This window comes from Sus scrofa, chromosome 8, assembly GCF_054392235.1.
Source record: "Sus scrofa isolate SSC_HxYL_T2T_F1_AM1 chromosome 8, Sscrofa_HxYL_maternal_Yorkshire_Landrace_v2.0, whole genome shotgun sequence".
Classification (NCBI taxonomy): Eukaryota; Metazoa; Chordata; class Mammalia; order Artiodactyla; family Suidae; genus Sus; species Sus scrofa.
This window is the reverse complement of record NC_139390.1, coordinates 124,140,001-124,163,868: the sequence shown is the minus strand read 5'-3', so window position 1 is coordinate 124,163,868 and position 23,868 is coordinate 124,140,001. Positions and strand designations below refer to the sequence as shown.

Sequence of the window (23,868 nt, the reverse complement as noted above, 5' to 3'; positions counted from 1 at the left end):
TTCTACATATGCTAAACCACATTGGTTTATTGAAGAAATTATTAACCCTATGATATTTAACCTGATTCCTTCATGTGCTCATATTACAACTAGAGTGTTTTTTATCTGGAAGCCACAGTTTACCTTTTTTTTTTTTCCAGTCGTAAATTTGTGAATATTTTTTCACAACTTCACTTTAAAGATGGCTTCCCCCTTGCCACCACCTCAAATTCCTCTTAGCCCATTCCCTGGAAGTTGCATCCTCACTTACTAATTGACCTCACTACGGAGGAAGGAGGACTGGGATTCTTCCCCTTACCATTGCTTCTGTTACTCTCACAACACCTTCTGTTTTGAAGTCTGTTCACAAAATATCCTTTTTAATAGAGTCCACTCATATATGCCATCATCTCTCAGTCTGTGCATTTCTACGAAACATCTTCATTTATTTGGGGACTTGAGCACATTTTCAACTTACCTCCTTCAATAATAGGGTATTTCTTTTCTTTGGAAAGTAAAATCCTGAAGGGTTTGGAAGGAGATTTTGGCCTGTATAAAAGTTGTCCAGTTAGAACCTCTAAGAGCATTGTTTTGAGGACAATAATTGTTAAGGTGAGTATTTCATTAACTATGAAGAGTCTACAAAAATATCTAGCTCTGTGCGCCTTTCAGTGAATTTTTCAATTTTCCACTCCTTTGGAATTTTTTTCAAGCATATATCAGGGTGTTTATTTTTTTTTTATTTAAAATTTTTTATTATACCTGATTTAGAATGTTCTGTCAATTTCTGCTGTATAGCAAAGTGACCCAGTTATACGTATATCTACATTCTTTTTATCACATTATCCACCATCATTTTCCATCACAAATGTTTAGATAGAGTTCCCTGTGGTATACAGTGGAATCTCATTGCTTATCCACTCCAAATGCAATAGTTTGCATCTACTAACCCCAAACTCCCAGTCCATTCCACAACCTCCCCTCCCCTTTGGCAATCACAAGTCTATTCTCCATGTCCATGAGAGTTTGTTTCTTTTCTATAGATAGGTTCATTTGTGCTATATATTAGTTTCCAGATATAAGTGATATCATATGGTATTTGTCTTTCTCTTTCTGACTTACTTCACTTAGTATGAGAGTTGATAGTTCCTATGGAATTTTAAATGTGCATCAAGAGGCTGGAACATTGTATGCTTTCAACAAAGCCAGGAGTGACAAGGAAGTTGCATTTGGTAATCTTATTTTTACCTCTTGTTCAGACAGCAGTAGATGATGGGATTGTACATGGTTGAACTCATTGCCAGCCAAAAGCTAGCCAGGTAGACCTGTTGAATATATTTCCATCTATTTAGTTGTTGATAGATCGCAGTGAGGATGAAGTAAATATGATAGGGCAGCCAGCAGACGGCAAATGTCACCACAACAATAATCATCATTTTTACAACCTAGAAAGAGAAAGAAAGAAAGAAAGAAAGAAAGAAAGAAAGAAAGAAAGACAGACAGACAGACAGACAAGAGGTAATTTTTGGCAAATGTAAAAGTCCTTTTATATATAGTAGTTCTAATAGCTTATTGCAAATCATATTTTTCTGCCAATACATTAAATACATAGCATGCCTAAAGAATAGACAATATGTTAAAAAATGGCTAGGTAATACGGGGGCACTTACCTAAGGTAAATTTCATGAAAGTGTTCTTGTATCACCTAGTGAATGGGTGGCATCAACTCAAACAGAAACAAATATATTTTAAATTGGCTTGAAGAAGGTGTTTATTAAAAAACCCCAAAGATCCTGAGGGAGAAAGAAGCAAGAGCTAGGATTTTGCTGTGCTAGGCTGGTCTGTAAAATAGTGGACATTATATCTAGAGAAACTGACTATTGAGTCACAGTGGGGGTATATCGGTCCATAAGGGCTGAGCAAGTTCCTCAGTATTTATTATAGTCAGAGTATAGCTTATGACTACTCAGATTCTTTATGGTAATATTATGCTTACTAGGCAATCTTCTGAATATTAACTTGGTTTCTTTTATAACCTGATATTAGGAAAGCTTTCTTTTGGTGATGATTAAGAATGTTTACATGAGTCTGAGGAAATATCACTAACTCAAAATTTGTAAATAGGCAGTCGGCTTATACAACTGGTTTCTATATTAGCTTCTATTAATGTGGTAAACATGGATTATTTCCTCTGTTTCCACAATTTTGAACTATAGTATCCTGGAAAGCCTTAACCAAAGAAGAATTTCAATCTCTATTTCTCTTCCACAAGCTTTTAAATTTCTAGACGGCATAGAGGATTTCCTAATTATCGTAATATCCCCAGCATCTGCACAGTCTCTAGTACATTGCTGGAGATAGATAATTAGATATAAAATAAATGAATAGTGAATGACAAAGTACAATTTGTAACAAGAGGTTGAATGGGAGAATGTTTTGTATGTCTCTAAATAAGATAAAATCCATTTCATTGTGTCTATAAGAAAAGTAGACTCAAAGTTTTTGAACATAGCATCTTGATTTTCTTTATGAAAAAATAGTCACATTCTAGGATAAGCTCATATGATATTTCTCATAGCAATCTTTTGAGTAAATTTGTTCATACTTCTTTTGAGAATTTGGAAATAGTAAAAACTTTAGAATAAAATATATTAGACAAAATAAACTTGAGGCTTACCCATAGTCTACTATAACACAAATCAGAGAAAATCCTGATATAAATGGCCATGTGGTATCTTAGAATTATAAAAATACTTCAAGTACTGGACTCATCATTTGTAAGTTGGGATTCAGATGGAGGTTGACAAGCTTAAAAATCATGAGAGACATGATTCTGGGAATAGACAAAGCATGAAATGGATCAATGTGGAGGGCAAAACTTTCCTGAGGGCCTAATCATGGTACCATCCAGGTATCTAGTATTAGCTGATGGAAAGTGGCCCATCAGAGCTGAAAATTCAGGTCAGTAGCTTACAGGATGTCATCATAAAGTGTTTTGATTTTCTCAGTGTTCTTTCCTTTATACTTTTTTTCTGAAAAACTGTGTTAAGAACCCTGCATTTTATCTCTTCTATTTTTTATTCATATATTTATAGAATACAAGGGGCATATTTTATTATAATTTGCATTTATACAATGTTTCACACATCTGACAACTTATGAATTGGTTTTCAATTGCACTTTAGGAAGCTGAGGCAAAAAGCAGAAGATTTGAACACTGTGATTCATGGAATCTAAGTTAGTGGGGGTTTTTGGTTTTGTTTTTTGTGGCTCCAATCGTGGCACAAGGAAGTTTCTGAGACAGGTATTGAACATGTGCCACAGCAGTGACGGCATCAGATCCTTAACCCACTGAGCCGCCAGGGAACTCTCAAGTTAAGAATTTTTGAAACTCAGAGTATTAAGTCTGTTTTTCCTGGTTGTAATTAATACTATTTATTGAATGTCTATTGGGTCCAGAAAACATAATAGAGAAAAATAGTGAATAGAGAACCAATTACTTATCCTAAAGAAGATTATAATTATAATGAAAAGGTGAAAAATGTTAATTAAAAATGCATAGAAATGTGATACAAAAGTGTAAATAAGTCTGAAAATAATATTTGTTAGTTGTAAGTTGAACCTAAACTTATAGTTTATTATAAGTAGGAATGACTTAAATGCATGTTAGCTGTAGGCTCAGGGAATATTAGACTGAATGACATGGATTTAGCTGTTTTTTTCATTCATGAATATGTGATCATCATACTATTACTTGAATGTGTATACAAGCTCCTCTCCAAGATTATTTTCCCTGGCTCCTCTCTCCCCCTCTTACCCAACCATTCTCACTGGCCAACAGCCTTATCTCCCTAAAGCCTTTTTGCATAATTGTCACCTTTTTCTATGAATCCCCATTTAAAATTATAATCTGTCCTTCCAGCACTCTCCAGACCTCTTAGATATGTTCTTTATTTTCAGTTTATTTATGTTTATACTTTAGTTTGTGTCTCTTTATGCTAGAATTCAAAAAAGCAAGAATTTTATGCTTATTTTGTTTACTTATGTGTTTTAGACATGTAGACTTGACCTCACACGTAATTGGTGTTCAAAGTTTTGAAAATAAATAAATGAAAGTGAATACGAAAAGAAAGAAACTAAAAGACATGTAGTCAGTTCATGATTTTACCCTGTCCTTAATTACTAGTATCATTTGTCCTACATCTTTACAATGAGCATGTGTATATATAAAATGAGGTCTTTCCCTTTTCTTGGCAAACAAATTCGGGTAAAAAGTATGACTGCACAAACAGTATAACCAATGTATTATTTTGATTCATGAAGCATTGTAATTCATTCTGCATAAATGTTAAGGGCAAGGGCAATAGATACTTTTCTATATATGACATTGTGAACATGGTAGAGGCTACCATGTTAAATACAATATCAGAAAATGTATATAAAAGCTTATTTAAATGCTTTTCTACAGACTTACCACAACTCCCTTTGCATTAAATTGTTTTTCAACAATAGCTAAAGAGCTATAAAGGCTATCAGAATCTTAAATTGACTTCCAACACTTGGTGTGGAAAAAGTCCAGAATTTGGGGAAATTAAAGTGCATGTGTAGAGACAGAAGTATCAGATAACTTATATTCACATATATATGGCTGTGAGGACCCTGTTGCAAAACATTTAGAAACTTATTTGAAGATTTTTTAGGAAAAAGCTAAAAGAACCTTAAAGAAAGGCTCTTTTACAGTGAAAACAACAACATTTTAACTATTACCTTGGGTCTATGCTCACAAAAATATTGTGAAGTGATTTCAGATATCAAACTGTCAGGTCCCCAGATTTGATGTAAATGCAAAATCAGGCTCTTGGGTGGACAAAATTGCCTTGCTCTGTGAAATGATGAAATCATGAAATTATAATTATCTTCCTCATAAAAAGGCAAGGGAAAGAGCACTTTGAAGCACAAACCTTGAGTAATGCTAGCTGTACAACTTCTCAGTTCCTCTGTGTCTCATTGCCAGACAGTGGCACTAGCAGAGACAGGGTATAAATGCCAAGCAGGAATGTTGGTAGACTTCCTGAAACTCCTGACATTTTTTTTTTTTCAGGAAAGATAAGGGACTCGGATAGACATGATTCAAATCTTTCACCATGTATTAACAAATTTTATTGTAAGTTGATATAAAGATTGATTGATGATGTGTATTTCTTGAAGCTGAAAAACGTATCCAGCTTCTGAGGCAATGGGATTTACTTTCCATGGCAACAAGGACAGTTATGGCCACCCATTGTCCTTGGCACAGAAACCTACTAGCAGGAGGAAGAAGGGAGGTGAGACAAGTGAGGAAGCTCTTACAGCAATGTTGCTCCTTTTGAATGGTTTAGGATCTATTTCACTCAAATAGGCAGGATTGAAAGCATTTCATAAGTTAGTGAGAACAAGCTTGGGGACCTTTTCTTCATGTATCAAAGGGAAAATAATCTTTGATTTTTGTGTCCTATACAGGTTAGATTTGAGTGCCTGCAGCTGTTTTTATCTATCATATTAAGTTAATGCAGGATGGATGATTTTGAGGTTTTAAGTTATAAGAGAAAAAATAATCAGTCTATGACATTAAATCAAATATTGCTCACCTTAAAGAAATCTAGGAATTATACTCTTCAGGCCATAATTTATTCTTTTTAAGTATCTGAATTGGAAATGCTCAACCCTATGTGAGAAGAAACTTCTTGAAATGCTGAGGATAGTATGTGGCTTCATCCAAGCAAAGTAGGAGGGAAAATACTTTGCAAGTTCCCAGTGAAAATGGAGATTTCCAGATAGCTTTTGATTGCCTGAGAACTGCTTTCAGGGAATAAAGGTTTAGACCAAGATCTCTATTTCATGAGTTGAGCATCTCTTAGGTTATATATGGTCTTCCTCACAAGCCACTGTTTTCCAAGATAATTCCTTTGCAGCAGAAATGACAAGCACGTAGAAAGCTTATTTGCTGGATGAGCTGATAGATTCTTTGTGGTTGTTATACAAGTCAAAAATCCAATTGAATCTGTCACTTGAGTTTAGGCTGAAGAGTGGTTCCTTTGATTAAGGCAAAAGGCTTCTTTGTTACCATACTTGGGTATTATTTCTGAAGGAGAAGAGCTGGCTTGTTAGTATTTATAGAAAGATAATTAAAATAGGAAATAGCCAGAAAAAAACTTCAGTGGCTTATAAAACAGTTTTATCTACCAGTATTTCAGGTATTCAAATAAACAAGACCAATTTCAACAAGAATTAATAAAAAAGAAATTGTCATATATTATGCCTATTGGGACTAAGACATGTTTTGGAGACTTCTGTTATAGAAGAATGGTGAAGAATGTCAAGATATGGTTTTAAAATGTGGTTTACTTTAAAGGTATACATCTAGCAAATAACACAAAAAATGTTATAAAATTACATTATTCACAACATAAGGACAAAATATATAAAAGTACATTCATAATGTACTACCAGATGGTCATTTGGTAATAGGACTGGAATCTGAAATTTTTTGATCAGTATCTTCTCTTACTTTTGGAGGTGGGCTGGGTTGTTATATTGTAACTGGACAGAAATAGGGATCCCATTCCTGATTCTACATTTTCAATTTATCTCTCATAAATTCTAGAAGGCATAGCAGTGTTTTCAAATTTCTCATTCTATATTCTGCTTAAAGAATTTCTCATCCTATTGTTTAAAACTTTTATTTCCTCGTATTTCCCTTTACTACCTTCCTGTGTCAGGTTCTGCGCTACAGAAAGAAATGCTCAGCTTACTGGAGTTATGCACTCAGCCAGGTAATCCTAATGGTCATTTTGAGAATCATCAAAGGAAAATCAAGCTGATAGTTACACTTCCTTTGAGAGAGGCAAGGCCAGGGGGTACATTTGAAGGAAGCAGTGGTAGATGATTCAATGGAGTTGTGCCTATTTTTGATTTTAGTAAAAGGCTTAGTGGGTTTTATATTAATTTTTAAAAACTTTCAAATGTGTGAATTTATTTAGTTTCCATAACAAACCTTTGACCATGTATTTTTTTCATTTTGTGGATGAGAGGCTTAAAACCAATGAGGTAGAGTGATGTCTCAAGATCCCAAACGCAAGTTCAGAGTTAGGATTACTGGGCCTCTTCATTCTTCATTAGCTAGGGATAATTTTGTATACATTCTGCTTCTCAAGACCATGAAAAATAGTCCTTCTTTTCTCATGTAACATGCTCAGGGGATGCTTAAGTGGGGGTTAGCCAAAGAATCTTATTCTACCCAGGAATGGCCCAATTGAGATTTATGTGAAGTGAGATATTTCTGAAGCTAGAAGGTGAAAGAGTGAGAAAAGTTAGAATGGTAGAGTGGGCTTGGAGACTTAAAGTTGGAATTTTGCCTACCTAATACCATGTGAGTAAGGACAGATTTATCTGCACTAAAAACTATGAAATAGGGACTCATATGTGCTCATAGGGTGTCATTTACTTCCTCATTATTCATGCCAAACACATTGAAAGAAAAATGGAAAAAGTATAAACCCTTGGCAATCTCATATATTCATTATACCTCAAAACCATAAAGTAGGTCTGCTGAAAGGACTGTTTTAGTCCCAAATAGTTACTGTTAGGGTTTAGGATCTTTTGACACTCACAGAAAGGATGAAAGTCAAAATTTCTGCCTCAATGACCTTTCTGGGGAAGAGGATGTAAAAGAAGAAAGAGTTGCAATAAATTGCAATTCAAGTTTTTCATCCTTCTCTGTTCCAGGAGTTACAAAGAGAGAACTGGTATTTTGAGAGTGTGCTTGGCCAGGTGAGAAGAGCTAAACTGACATCGTTGGCCAGAACAACAGATTTTATGTCTTGCTGTATGTTGGCATAACTGGTCCTTTTGAAAACACAGTATTATTAATATGTTGTGGTCTGAAATGTGATCCAGAATGTCTTTTGCATCTGGCTTTTTATCGTGAAGGTGTACATACTTTGTTTTTTGAAACAGCATAATCTAGAATATTTAAGATTACTCTTTTATCTATTTCTGTAGAAAATAAGGTCAGTCAGTGAAAACTAATATTTTCCTCTATGGTATATGACAAACTAAGAAAGCATTATTTATAAATAATGTCCTTATTTGTGGTTATCGTGAAAGGAATCTGTGTAAATTGCACATGCTTACCCCTGGAATGCCCTGATCCATTTTCTTTCCTTGTAAAATTTTCTATCCATCCTTTGGGAGGCTACCTCAAGTTCGCCTCTCCAAGTAGATTCCCTCATTTCGTCATAAACGTGGTGTTAGGTACTTCCTAATCAGGCTTAGCATATTATACTTATATCCTATAACACAGATACATGTTATAGTCAAGCATGTTTCTGTTTCCTTCTCTTTGGATGTGGGCATATGCATTAGTCATCTTTGTGTCTTCAGAACTTACCATAGTTCTTGTAATATTTGATTTTACCACTCATTTTATGAATACTTTAATTGAAAGAAATATCATTTACCATTGTCTTACCAGTGTTTTGCCATATTATGAACATAATAGGAATTTAAAAATATTACTTAAGTGAATAAAACAAAAATACTTTTAAATATTTTAAACCTAGGAGTTCCCATTGTGGCTCCGCATCTGAATAGTATTCATGAGGGTGCGGGTTCAATCCCTGGCCTTGGTCAGTGGATTAAAGGATCTGGTGTGGCTGCAAGTTGTGGTGTCTGTTGCAGACATAGCTTGGTCCCGCGCCTTGCTGTGGCTGTGGTGTAGGGGGCAGCTGCAGCTCTGATTCGAGCTCTAGCCTGGGAACTTCCACATGCCACAAGTGTGGCCCTAAAAAAAAAACAAACACATAAATAAATAAATATTTTAAACTTAATTGAAAATCATTATTATTGCCCTTGGCTCTTGTGTTTAGCCAGATGTTTAGAAAGAATAGCTATTTGAACCATGTTGAAGGTACAGCCTTAATGAAAGAAGTTCAATTATATTTGCTTACTTAATATCTTATACCCTTAGATTTCAGTTGTTTTACAATAATGCCATTTTTATAAAGAAACCAAAGTTATAGATTCTAGAGATATAGTGCCACTTTAAAAAAGAAACAAATATTGTCTATTTTCACAGCACTTATGTTCTATTGAAGAGATAGTTATTAAATAATCAATACACAAATACATATGAAATTACAAATTATGATGAATTCTATCAAGAAAAAAAATTAAATCCAGGTTTGTAAAATCCAATAGAAGTTTTATTTGAGGAAGTAATATTTAAGCTGAAAACTAGAAGATGTACAGAGAGAATTAAGGGCACATTGTTCTGTGTCCTGGTATTAGTGCAAGTGAAGACCGAGACGTGGGAAAAAGTCTGATGTGCTCAAACAACTGAGAGCAGTTGCTGCTTCACTCTGGAGAATGAAGTGGCAGATGAGAAGACAGAAGTCAGGTCTCCATCTTCTCCAGATAGGTGATCTATCTGGATCTCAATTCATCTCAAAATTTTATGTATTTAAAAAAGCTCCTTCCGGGGACTTCCCGTCGTGGCTCAGTGGTTAATGAATCCGACTGGGAACCATGAGATTGTGGGTTCGATCCCTGACCTTGATCAGTGGGTTAAGGATCCGGCGTTGCTGTGAGCTGTGGTGTAGGTTGCAGACACAGCTTGGATCTGGTGTTGCTGTGGCTCTGGCGTAGGCCGGCGGCTATAGCTCCCATTAGACCTCTAGCCTTGGAACCTCCATATGCCATAGGTGTGGCCCTAGAAAAAGGCAAAAAAAAAAAAAAGCTCCTTCCATTCTCTATTCCTCCCACCCCCCAGACCCCAAAGCTGTTGTTTCAGTGAACGTCCCTATCCCAGTAAGTGGCACCACAGCACATCTAGTATCTGAAGACAGATGCTTAGAGATCATGCTTGTTTCTTTGCATTCCCTGATTTTCTCTGTCCCATTCAATACCTAGGCAAATCCTGTTGGCCAGGTCACCAAAATATGTCTAATTTTTTTTTGTCGTGTCATCTCTATTGCTATAATTTCTGAGAAAGCATCCTTATATTAATCTTGGACTAAAATAACAACTACCTAGTTGGACTTTGCTGCCAAATAACAGCTAGAGTGACTTTAAAAAAAAAAAAAAAAAGGAAAATAAATTAACTCTTTAAATGGTTTCCTCATTGCATCTAGAATAAAACCCAATTTTACTGTTGCTCAAACTTCCTCTGTAGTTTGCTTCTTCTGCCCTGTTCTCCACTCTCACCCATTACATATTCCCCTTGGTTCTTTGTAGTCCAGCACGCTTACTTTCTCATCCTTAAACACATCAATTCTTTCCTGTTCCAGGCATTGTTCATGTTGTCTTTCCTGCCTGGACTAGCTCAGCTCTTTGTGTGCCTGACTAGTTCTCACTGATAAGAGCTCAGCGAGTCATCTTCTTCAAAAGGCATTTCCTACCAGCTCACTTAAAGATGACCCTCATTTTGGTTATTTTTTCCATATTACTTTGTTTATCTCCTTCAGAATTCCTGGAACCATTTGTCCTTACTTTGTTTATCTAGGGAATCTCTCTGCCCTACTTGAGTACAAATCCTATGAGGGCCTTGGAAATTTGTTTATCCTCACATCTCCAGAGTTTAGAATAATACAGCTCATGATAACCCCCCTTTGAATAAGTGAATACCTTGAATATGCAAATTAGACAGTTACGGCTAATTAAAAATGGAATGATCGGCATTCTTATACGCGGTCTTAGTTGTGATATTCTGGATAAAATACACCTTTAACCTCATAGAGGCTACTGAGAGAGCATTATAAATTTTCTCTTTAGATTCTCTCTATATTCAAAAACTAATTAATAACATATGGATAATTTTGCTCTTTGCAAAAAATGGCCTGTATCATTCAGTCACATTTTTAGTAGTCATAGGTAGTGCTGATGACAGTGAGTCTTCATATAGGCAAGTGTTTATTGTTTAACATCATAACGTAGATGGTGTGATAAAAAAATGGATTTGGAATCTGGAAATGAAAATTCTAGTCACAGCTCTGCTAGCCAATTGTTTGTTTGTTTGTTTAGTCTTTTCTAAGCCTTCGTTTTCTCATACATAAAATGAAACTAATCTTGAAGGACTATAATGAAGACTATTTAAAATAATATTTCAAGTATCATTTGGGGAATACTGTTAAAACTTTTTATATTTTAATATCTAATAATAAAATAATAACTGTCTTAATTAGCTTGTGTTGCTATAGCAAAATACCGTAGACTGGGTGGCTTCAATAACAGACATTTATTCTTACACAGTTCTGGACACTGGAAGACTGATCTCAGGGCACCAGCCGAGTTGGTTTCTTGTGCAGTTCTGCTTCCTGGTTTGTAGGCAGCCACCGCGTACAAACCAGACACCAGAGAGCTTACTCTGGTGAACTCTCTGGTGTCTCTTCTTACAAGGACAGTAATCCTGTCGGATCAGGGCCCATCATTATGACCACATTTAACCCATGATTATTTCCTTATAGACCTTATCTTCAAATATAATCTCATTAGAGGTTAGAGCTTAAGAACGAATTTGGGGGAAATCACAATTCAGTTCTTAGAAGTACTAAATGTAAAATATTATAATTTCAAACTCTCATTGTGAATGTGTTTTAAATCTAGTTAGTTTCATTATTTTCTAGACTTTCCTTTTGAGTTGGTAATTACCTATTGATATTTTCCAGAAAGTAATGTTTTTTTTTTGATATTAGTTTTGACGTTTATATTAAATATATGCTATAATTCATTATTTGGTCTGGGAAGAATAATTCCCCAATTTGGAAACACACAAAACACACAACTCATTTAGAGACCTGCTGAGAGGAATTCTTTCTCTGACATTTTGCAGTATGGGTTTTAACTTGATTCTATTTAGTATTGAGGCAAAGAATTTAAATGGCTCATCAAGTGGCTGATCAGTGGTGTATAAGCCACTTGATAAGCCATTTAAACTCTTTATGGAATAGGCAGAAGCAAACTTTGAAGTCTTCATTGCACAGTGGTGTACAGCAGGGTCAAGAGCATGAGATCCAAAGACTGATTTAAATGTAGGCCCTGTTTATAAATAGCTGTGTAACATTGGATAAGTTACTTAAGTTTTTCTGAACATCAATAGTCTTATTAGTAAAGAAGTGGTAAGAATACTCATCACATAGGGGATTGTGAGGATTAAATGGAAGTGAGAATGCCAGGCTCATTGAATGTTCAGGGCATACTGAGATATTCATTTTTACTTTATTCCCACAATGCGACTAACTTATAAGCATATTTTAAAGTAGTGGTACTATGGCCTAGATTGGTTATGAATGTGCTTTTGTAAAGGCAAAGGAAAGGCTACAGTGGTGTGCTGAGGGATAATGGGCAAGATGAAGATTGAGTGCTGGAAAGCCAAGGTCTTCTGCAAATTTTAGAAGGTGTGCAGACAATAGGAGTGTTAACAATATCTCTTTAAAAAGAAAGAACAGCTCTCTTAAAAAGCATAGTCCCTGCTACATATATGTGTTTGTGTATGTGTGATTGTGAATGATAGAAATAGAGATAGAGAGATGGTATGTTTCCCATTATAGCTTAAAAATAACAAGCCTAATCATTTTATAGTCACAATGGCTTTGTCACTTCTCCAGTATAGCATATTACTATAAAATAACAAGATAATAGGTATTCCTTGAAAAGCTTCCTCATAGAAAAAAAATTTTAAGCGGATTACAAGTGGAAAAGAAGGATAATAAATATTCTGTTCTTAATACAACTTTTAGTTTCATAACTGGAAAATTAATAACTTTAACCTTATTTAATAAAATATTAATTGATAATAAAAAGATCATAAGTTTTAAAAAGTTAAAAATACTTATACTCTAATAGCAACTATAATATGTAGAGCATAAAGTTAATCCATGGCATATAATCTCAGTATATTTTTTATTGGTATTTAGGATTTCAGTTGGTTTACAAAATGCATCTGAGAAAAATAAAAATAACCTGTCTATATATTTACTCCTTTAGATGCATGAATAATTTCTAGGAAAGTGAAATATCCTCTACTCTAACAATTCTAGAAATATATTTTAAAACATGAAATATAAGTCTTCCTCATTGAATATCGGGCAAATCACTGGCATTCCAGAAAATTAAATTTTATGGATTCAGTTCAATCAGTAATGTCAAATATTAGTGACTTGGGCTAGAGGAAACTCCTGAACATGATATTGGTGAAAACTCAATTATAAGTGAAACATTAGTATGTGTTTGTGGGTTACTACACAGTGGGAAAGATACAATCAGAGAAAAAGGACAGGACTTATTACAAAGATCTTTATAGTATCAGAAACATCAACTTATATAATTTGTAGTATATAGAGAGTACATATTATATATAGTATATATATATCCTTCTAAATCCTAGTATATATAGGATACATAGAGTACATATATATAGAGTATATGTAGAGTACATATAGTATATAGTGTATATATATATGTATATATATAAAAATATATATAGTGTATATATATGTATATATATAAATATATATAGTGTATATATATAAATTTATGTATAGTGTATATATATATGTATAGTGTATATATATATAAATATATATATAAATGTATATATATAAATATATATATATATATACTTCTAAATCCTTGGTTGCCCCTGTACCGCACATGCTCAAGACAAGTATATTCGGAGGTGAACAACAGTTAAAAGCCTATATGAGTGAAGGGATTTTAGCAGATACTAAGGGAGACAGGGCTTAGAGTTGGAATCTCATCAAGCTAGAGTTTCAGTAAACAATTTTGATTTTCACAGAAGGTCTAGGACTCAGGAGTAAGCCCAGGATTAAGATATTAACCTTAAAACTAAGGAGAAAACTAAAATAGATTCACCCTAATGAAGTGCAAACCAAACCTCTGCAAATTTGAATGATTCATCAGTAATTTAATTACCTGCTAATAAAAAGTATAATAGCATTTTTCATTTGAAGATAATGGCATCTACAGTCCTAACATAATATCTCTCAATATCCAGTACACAATCAAAAACTATCATACATGCAAAATAATATAAAAATGTGATCCATAATCAAGAAAAAATAATGGGTTTTTCAATTAATAGGTGAGGAATTTAAATAACTTTGATAAATACAGAAACGGATGAAAATACAGAAACGGATGTAATAAGTTAAAAGGTCTAAAATTTTAGGAGATATTTGGAAAGTGTAAAACCAAAAATTTCCTCTGGAAATCTTAAAACAATCTTGAAATCAGTATAAAGCACTAGATGTTCTGGCTATGTAAACACTTGATATTAAGTACTTGATAATATTTGATACATTTTGTCAGTGTCTCATCGCTTTCCAAAATTACGGACTTCCAATAAGACATTTCTTTTGTTTCTGTTTCTACTAGAAGAGAAAAATATTTTTTTAGAACCATTAAATTTACAAAATTATTGAAGTTTTGAGTTCACATTAATTGCTGCTATTTCTGGCCAGAGTCTATTCTTGCTAGCAACTCATAAAACAAGAATTGGTGTACAATGTCTTATCAGAAATGAAAACCAGATTTGGAGAGCCCAAACGAGTTGTGTCTTTTAATATTTTATTTGAGCCGTAAATATTAGAAAATCATGAATCATTTAAATCGTAGTTTAATAAGACATAAGCAAAGAAACAAACTTTTATTCACTTTGAAATAATTTACCTATAAATAAGTGTAAACTTTCATACATAATAATAATTATTTTTAAAGTAAAGGCTCACTTGAATAGAGGAATGAAGAATTTAATTAGCATCTATCCTCACTTTGAAAATAACTGTATTCATCAGGCATCTAGGAGAAATGGCAATTAAGAGAGAATATATATACCTCAAAATGCCATGGGGCTTGTAGGTAGAGAAAAAAAATGAATGAAAAAAAATGAAATATACTGAAAATTCAGTGTCTATGAATTTAGTTAAATCGAATTTACACTGATTTTAAGTCTTCTTTCAAGGGCATTTGGTAACCAGAAAGAAAAATCTAAGAAAACAGATTCATTCCTTCATTTTATAAGCATTATATAGTTCCTGAGTTACACTAGATATTCTGTAAATTATTGAATATTTAAAGATGAATATGACATGAACCCTGCCCTTTAGCTTTGTAAAGTTTGTTGGAAGAGATAGTTAAGCAAAGGGAAATTTCCTCTATAGTGTAAATTGCATGCTAGAGTTTGCCATGCAACATCATGGGAGCACATGGACAAACACTGAAAGTAGACTGGAGGTAGAGGTTTCAAAAAGGTTTTCTAGAGGAAGAAGTGCCTGTCATACTACTTGAGAGACAAATAGGAACTACCCAGGTGAGAGGAACAGAAAGAGGATGGGGGAGTGGGGAGAGAAGTCACAGAGGGAGTGGGGAGAGAAGTCACAGAAATAAAATATGCAAAGTTCACCCCTTATGCTAGTACTACAAATAGTTTGACTGACTTGGATATAGCAGGTAACATATGATATACTGATAAAGAAATTGAGAGAAATAGATGGAGGTGAGATTAGAGAGGGCCAGAGAAGCCAGTGAAGGATTTTTAAGGAGAGTATTAATAAATTCAGATTTTAGAGCGATAACTTTGAAGGCAGTGTAGAATTGATCTGAATCACATTTTATGGAGGCAGGAGGATCTTTAGTTGACAAGTATATTAATCTAGGCAAGAAATTATGTAGGTCTAACAAAAGTAGAGCAGGAGCTTGGGAAAGAAAAATATGTATTTGAGTGTTCTTAGAGTTAATTTGAAGGACTTTGACTGAATTTCAGTTAAGGAAAGAGAGATGTTATAGATCATTTCTAATATCTTTTTGTCTGGCCACTCTATGGATATTAGTAACATTCTATGAAACAGGAAGAAGACTTTCAAAGAATCAACAAAGATGATTATTTCATTTTGATGAGCTTATTTTGAAATGTCTTTTAAACATAGGGCTGGGGCTAGAGATGGTCATAGAATTTTATCTGGAGCTCAGAACAGAAGTCTAAATATTGGAATAATGTTAATGTCAATTTGGAAGTAATTTTCTTTTTTTTTTTTTGCTATTTCTTGGGCCGCTCCCACGGCATATGGAGGTTCCCAGGCTAGGGGTCGAATCGGAGCTGTACCCACCGGCCTACGCCAGAGCCACAGCAACATGGGATCCAAGCCGTGTCTGTGACCTACACCACAGCTCATGGCAACGCTGGATTGTCAACCCACTGAGCAAGGGCAAGGACTGAACCCGCAACCTCATGGTTCCTAGTCGGATTCGTTAACCACTGCGCCATGAAGGGAACTCCTTGGAAGTAATTTTCAAAGATGTTGATGTCCTGGGAGTGGATGAAATATCCAAAGAAGACTCTATATGAAAGCTATAAAACATGAAGAATGGGCTTCTGAGGTGAAGAGTGGCATTTAAGTGGTTGAGGAAAGAAAGTCAGAAAAGGATACTGAAGAAGGGTGGGTGGCCTGAGGAGAGAAAGAAGGCAAATTTCATACATAGAAGGAGAGACTTCTCAAGTGGGAGTCATCAAAAGGTATCTATTGTGTCAGTCAGGTCAGGGATTGAATATATCCAGTGAATTTAGCAACAAAGAAGGAAAAGGTAACTTTGGCAAGAGTAGTTCCTGCAGAATGGTGTGTTGGAAGCCACCAAACATTAGCCAGAGGAGTAAAAGATTGCTAAGCAAGAGAAGAGACCAGATGTAAAAACACAAGACAGAAGAGATGTGAGTGGTTATATTCTGAGGGAGAATCATAGTGAGTGAAATCATGGCTCAGAAGAGAGATGGTTTAACTCATGGATGACTACTCTAGAGAAGGTAGTGCCCAGGATCTAGAACACAGGTAAGGTGCGGATAAAGAATACGAGAAGCCAGTGACCAAAGGAGGGTGGCGGCAGCTTGATAAGCATGCAGACAGTGAGCCTAGTCAGCAATCTGTGGCCACTTGAACTCCCAGTCCCACACTGAAGTGAATGCAAACGTAATACTGCAGAAGAACTGTGTTGCTGTGAAGATGTGGAGCTCAGTTATAAGGAGCAATCAGAAGAGGCCAATGTCAAGGTGATTAGGGAAGGGTATTCAGCAGCTTTAAGAATCACACTTCCAAAAATAAAGTGCATATAAGCTTTTTAATCAAAATGAATTGTAGGGCAAAATAATCGATGGGAATGTTGTGAGCTCATTTGCTAGATCTATCTGCTCTCAAATTGAAGTATAACTGCAACTCTCTTGGATAAAAGATTCAAAATGAATAGATTCATTCTTTCTCCTGATACTTAAAATTAATATAAATAAAGCTATAAGCTTTTCCCAGCTCTACTATTATAACATGTTACTTTAATTGGATGAAAAAGATGGTTGTGTGCAAAGCAACCCGTTTCAGAGAAATGAGAATCTGATCTGTCTTGTTAAATCACCCAAAGACAGAGATTCTGACTTTTCTCTACAATTTTTAAAAAACCGTGAACAAATTTATGTGCTGGAAAACAGTCCTTTTGGCTTATGACTTTTTTTTTGTTTTTTTTTTTTAGCATAGAATGCAACAGAGCAGCCATTGATATGCCTTATCTGTATTAAGAAATAAGATCATTATAACAAAATGCTCCTGAACTATGGCTCCCATCTCAGGCTATGAGACTTGAGGAAAGTATGGGTGAACACTTTACCTTTGAGTCATTTGCTCAAACTGCCTAAATTCTCAAATGTCTTATAGGAAGAAGCTAAGAAAGCAATAGTAAAGGAATGGTAAGGTATCGGGTCTCCCATTCATTGTATTACAGGTGATCCTTAAGTAAATGTTAAGTTGACTTATTTATTGCCTCAGGCACTGGAGTTTGTGCTTACTGTTCTGAATTCCTTTTACTCCTCCACGTAGTAAAAATACGTGGCCTGGTAATGAAATATTCCAGGAGATGCTTCATGAAATCTTATGTCTAGAAGATAAACTGTAATGTTCCGGGTATTGTAATGATGGAGACCTGGCTTGTTTTTTCAGTCAAGTGATGAAAAAGTATCTTCTAGTTCTCCATGAAGCCTTATCTAAGCTAAAACACTCTCTGTTGTTCAGGCTGGATTAATTATAGTAAACAAGCCTGTGGTCATCATTCATTAGTTTTCAGTCTCCAGTGAGGTCCTGTGTATGAAGGGAACTATCACCTAGTACTTGATCTTCTGCTTTTTCATCTGCATGAGTAGCATTTGAAGTGCTTGTTGTTTATTGTAATTAATACTGGAGTTTCCCTTTGGTGTGTAACGAGTATTCTCTCCATCGTTTTCAGTTCTTTTAGGATGCTCTTTTCCTTTACAGTTTTAATATGTGAAACATGTTTATGTTCCTTTGAAGTGTCAGTGGAAATCATTCTCATCTGGGCTTAGATGGCTGTGGCAAAATGCTTTAAAAATCCCTATTTCAGAGATTTGTATAATTTGTATTTCAGATCATGTTGGAGAAAAAATGAGGAAGGAATTATCTGAAGATAATACCTGAGAATCCAAAGGTAAGAAGTATTCAAAATGTAATTTCACCTGTTCTAAGTATTTCCAAATAAAAGATAGATTTGGGAGAAATACAGATGATTTGAAAAATCCTTGTGTTTGGGAATATGCTGAGTGAAGTACAGAGAATCATACTCTTTTTGGGATCTACTACTTAAACAAAGTAGTAGAGGAAAGTCTCTGAAATCTTTTTAGAAATGAAATAAAAATGAAAACAGTAGCAGAAAGACATCTGAAAAAGATTGGAGCAAGCAATTAGAATCACATGCAGAACGGGTTCACATGCAAGCTGGTGTGGCAGAAATAGAAAACGACATGAGTTTTCTCTTTATAATCTTCTCCTGACTTGAAGGAGGGTGAAGTTGAGTATCTGGGGAGTATTTTGTTTGCTGAGAAGGGTAATGGATATAGATAGGGGTTGCAAGTTTGGAATTATTTGAATCATAGGAACTGTGATTCAGTAGTTTGCATTGTAAGAACAGTGCTAAATTTGTCTTGAAAAATTATGGCTGAATGGTCTGAGGCAGAGAAACTGGTTAAGTAGAGTTCGCAAGAAGGAAAGATGCAGGGGGAGAAGGAAAGGGAGAAGGGGATGAAGAGGAAGAGACACATGTAATTACCTGGGAGCTGACTTGAGAAGAAATGCTAAGGGGTTTTATGTTCTGAGAGTCAAATTCTCCCTTTGGACTAGTGTACAAAATCCTCAGTAAAGTTTACATTTGTCATTCAGAACACATGAAAAAAAAGGCAATATACATGAAGTTAGTTCAAATATGGGTATATGAAATAAATAATGGTAAAGGAAAAGAGGAGGTTACCAGGAACTAGCTATTATTCCAAAATCAAAGGAGTAAGAATCACTTATGTAGCACTATGTGGAGGTTAGACACAGAGAGGTGTCATTCTAGGCACTTTAAAAGACTGCATGGTTTCTTATTGCAATGATTATGTAAAGATGGAATGGAAAAATAATTTGAAAAGGAACTGTCTCCTCTAAGGAAGGAATGAAGAAAAAATAGTAGAGGAGAAAAAGCAAATAGAAGGGCTGTCAAAAGCAAAATGCCTTAATATGTATATGTATTACTGATTCATTTTGCTGTTCACCTGAAATTAACACAATTTCATAAGTCAACTATATCCTAATAATTTTTTTTTAAAAAAGAAAACTGCCAACTGGGGATGAGATAAAGGAATAAATTCTTCAAGTCAAACAAACAGAAAAACGGCTTCATCAATTACTTTCTGCTTAAGGATAAGCTTGCTAGAAATGGAGAAGAGTGCTACTCTAATTCCTCATTAAAGAGAATTCTCTCTTGCCAAGGAAGCGGTATCTTCATAGCACAGCAGAAATCTTCCTTAGTGCCAGAAAGCCCTTGACTATAGCAAACTTCATGTCCTAGCTGCTGTCAACCAAAGGAACACTAAGAAAAAAATGTATTTCATGTATTCTTTGGGTTTCAGAAAGGATTTTTGTTTTTAAGAATAGATTTATAGCTGTTGTTACCAGCTGAGGGCCTGGAGCAGAACAGAAGGCTCATGGAAATAATTGCTAGGCTAGTAAATCTGTTAGGGAGATGTGCATCACGTAAGCCTACGAGTATATCCCCTGCCGTCCACCATTCTATTAACTGAATCTCTGTATTCCAAAGGTCCATGGTAGCTCACTTAACTATGAATTTAAATGAAATTATTTCTTCCTTCAGTTGAATCATTAAAAAAATTACCAGGTGGCTTCTTGAGATCATTGTCTTACACTTTAGGTTAATTGTATTTATTCTGTTTTTTGGAACACAGATTTTCATAAGTTGGTTCTTTTTCCAACAAATTAGGTCTTTTGAAATAGAAACTAGAGAAAATCTGAAAATATGAGTCAGTATCCATCAGTGTATCACTATGCAAATCAAAACCACAGTGAAATTTCACCTCACACACGTCTGAATGGCTATTACCAAAAAGTCAATCAATCTATCACTATGCTGAATAAACAAGTGTAAAGCCATCTCTTGCTAGCAAAGAAGCTAAAAGACTATATATTAATATTAACACAAGCTGTGTGAAGATGATGCAAAATGATGCAAAGATAGAAGACAAGTCGTATTTACTTTCTTTTCTTTTTCTTTTTTTTTTTTTCCTACTTTTCAGAGTCACACCTGCTGCATATGTAAGTTCCCAGGCTAGGGGTCGAATCGCAGCTATAGCTGTCGGCTACAGCCATGGCAATGCGGGATCCAAGCCATGTCTGTGACCTACACCACAGCTCACAGAAATTCTGGATCCACTGAGCAAGGCAGGGATCGAACCCACATCCTCATGGATACTAGTTGGTTTCATAACCTGCTAGCCACAACAGGAACTCCTACTTTCTTACTTTTGAGAGCACAAAATTACCTGTGGCAACCATCAGTTAGCAACTTGTCTTTTTCAAATGATATTTTATTAATCTGTTATTAACTATTATCTTCTAATAAAGAGGAACAATGTTATCAATGAATTTTTCAGTGTTATTTGAGAATATTTTCTTTTAACTAAATTAGAAATAGTAAAAGGTAGAAATAGTGAAATAAATATAAATAGAAACTGGCACATCTGGCAAAAAGATTTTTCTCTACTCCTTGACTTGTGCTTCAGGAGGTTGAGGGTATGGAGATTGGGAAGAAAAAGCTGGAGAAATGAGGAGGAATTTGTGCTCACCTGTATTCCCAGTATGTGGTGTACCAGTATTCACAATTATTGCATCATTCAGAGGGTGTGAAATAATGTTCTTATGAAAATTTCTAATTAGGGCACAAAATACCCTGTGCTCATAGGTTAAAGAATATGAACTTGTGCTCATGGATTACAGAAATATGAAACATTTCCTGCAGTAATAACAACAGTTGTCATCATCATCAGAATAAGTGTTCCGGAGTTCCCGTCGTGGCGCAGTGGTGAACGAGTCCGACTAGGAACCATGAGGTTGCGGGTTCAGTCCCTGCCCTTGCTCAGTGGGTTAAGGATCCGGCATTGCCGTGAGCTGCGGTGTAGGTTGCAGACGCGGCTCGGATCCCGCGTTGCTGTGGCTCTGGTGTTGGCCAGCGGCTACAGCTCGGATTCGACCCCTAGCCTGGGAACCTCCATATGCTGCGGGAGCGGCCCAAAGAAATAGCAAAAAGACAAAAAAAAAAAAAAAAAGAATAAGTGCTCCCTCTGCTGGAACATACCTCCAGCTGCACACAGAGAGAGTATTCCACCTTGCTGTGTTTTCCTTAAGAGAATTTATCTTTTTCATCCAAAATTGCTGTATTTTCTCACAGACTCCACATTTCTTGTCAATAATGTCCTAATTCCCTCTGCACTTAAGTCTCTTAGATAGAATTTTTCTATTTCCTTTCCCTCAGTCTTTTTTTGTGTGTGTTTATGATTTTTATTTTTTCCATTATAGTTGACTTATTTTTTTATTATTTTATGATTTTTATTTTTTTCAGTTTAGCTGGTTTACAGTGTTCTGTCAGTTTTCTACTGTAGAGCATGGTGGCGACTCCACGTTGCTTCCCTCAGTCTTTGTGTCACCAAACTCTGGTGATTATTTTTAAAAGTTTTCACATTGATCCCTTTCTATTACACCATTACCTTCTCTAGCTTCAACTTTTCCACTTATGTATCTCTAAAGTAAGAAAAAACTGTTCCTATTTATCCCAGACCATTATTGTGAAGTAAAATAAAATAATGTTTAGGCTGTGTGCTATAAAAGTTTATAGAATTGGAGTGCCCATGTGGCTAAGAATCTGACTTCAGTGGCTCATGTTGCTTTAGAGGTGGGGGTTTGATCCCTGGCCTGGCACAGGGGCTTAAAATATCCAGTGTTGCTGCAGCTGTGTTGGTCGCAGCTGTGGCTTAGATTCAATCCCTGGTCCGGGAACTTCCATATATTGTGGGTGTGGCCATTAAATTTAGAAAAAAAGTGGTTATAGAATTGGGAAAAGTTTTCCTTATGGTTTCTGAGCTAGTTTTGGACTCCATTTTTGCACCCTTGCCTTGTCATCTGGTGCACGTATAAAATATATTATGCATATTTACTATGCATATATATAAAAATATTTATATACATAACGGACATGGAAGTATTATGTGAAAACAACATGACATTGCACTGTAAATGGATACTCTATGTATTAATGCTTCCTGTGATTTTCCTTCCTGTTTTCTGGCCCTCTAGTACTCCTTTGAAAAACTTACCTAGGCATAGATGAAAGCATGTATTTTTTCTTTCCTCCAATTAAATAGAGTTAGGGTAGGACAAGAAGGAGATGGATGGGTGGCTGAACCTGGAGAGAAAAATGCTTAGAGACCAAAGTCTTATAAATTAGAAGAAGAATAATTTTATTTTCGAATGGAGGGGGCTCCATGCTGAACTGACCTTAAATTTAAATGTGGGTCTTCCAATTCCAGTCCCTGGACAATAAATTACTTGCAGACAACAGTATAGTACAACCAGTAGGTGACTGGTTACTTGCATGGGGTCAAAGGTATGAGGGTAAACTTTGGCTCTATCAAAAATCAGCTGCACAGAACCCATTAGAAAATTTCTTATGAGCTTGGCCCACTAATATTTTTGGCCTGAAATATCCTCGTTCATAGCATTTTAAAAATTTTAAATAAAATCACTTGTGCACAATGCCTGGTCTACATTAGATGTTAAATAAATAATCGATGAATCTTCAGTCTTGGATTTTTACAGTTGGAGGAGAACTCAGAGGTAATCTAGTTCAGTCTTCTCATTTTACAAATAAGATATGAGCCCAGAGAAAAGTGATGATTCAAACAAAATAGTACTGAAATATAACACCAGGTTTGGCAACCAGTTCTCCTTCCATGGAATTACAAAGCCTGGCATTTCTTTTGTTTTGTATCGTATCTATCACTCTCCATCCTAGTTCTCTCTCTCTCTCTCTCTCTCTCTGGCACACAAAAAAAACATTGTGCTCATTTAGCTTTACAAACCTAGATTTTCTCCAAATATAAGAAACAATTACGGGAGTTCCCACTGTGGCTCAGCGGGTTAAGGACCCGATATTGTCTTTGTGAGGATGAGGGTCCGATCCCTGGCCTTGATCAATGGGTTAATGATCCATCATTGCCACAAGCCATGGCACAAGTTGCAGATGTGGCTTGGATCTGGTATTGCTATGGCTGTGGCATAGGCCACAGGTGCAGCTCTAATTCAACCCCATTCCTGAGAACTTCCATATGCTTCAGGTGCAGCCATTGAAAGACAAAAAAAAAAAAAAAAAAAAAGGAAAAACAATTGCATTTGTATCTGTCTACTGATATTTGGTAGTGGCAGTGTAATTACTGTGGAGTTTGTTGTAGTTGCAGCAAGA

At 35.4% G+C, this 23,868-nt stretch overlaps 1 protein-coding gene and 1 long non-coding RNA gene across 19 annotated transcripts in view; one reads left to right on the top strand and one right to left on the bottom strand.

Moving 5' to 3' along the window:
- Positions 1–23,868, top strand: part of LOC106507803 (uncharacterized) — a 638,301-nt gene that overhangs the window by 174,061 nt on the left and 440,372 nt on the right. For all 16 annotated transcript variants that reach the window (XR_014813302.1, XR_014813299.1, XR_014813291.1 and 13 more), the window contains exon 3: positions 18,451–18,510. This is a non-coding gene — a long non-coding RNA (uncharacterized LOC106507803). The remainder of the gene's footprint in view (positions 1–18,450; positions 18,511–23,868) is intronic.
- Positions 1–23,868, bottom strand: part of TACR3 (tachykinin receptor 3) — a 59,771-nt gene that overhangs the window by 4,817 nt on the left and 31,086 nt on the right. Inside the window, exon 4 of one of the 3 annotated variants that reach the window (XM_003482466.5) lies at positions 1,228–1,424. The exons of 1 other annotated variant lie outside the window; for it this stretch is intronic. In XM_003482466.5, the coding sequence (XP_003482514.3) occupies positions 1,228–1,424 (197 nt within the window). The remainder of the gene's footprint in view (positions 1–1,227; positions 1,425–23,868) is intronic. One more of the 3 variants, XM_084973297.1, reaches the window with a different exon arrangement.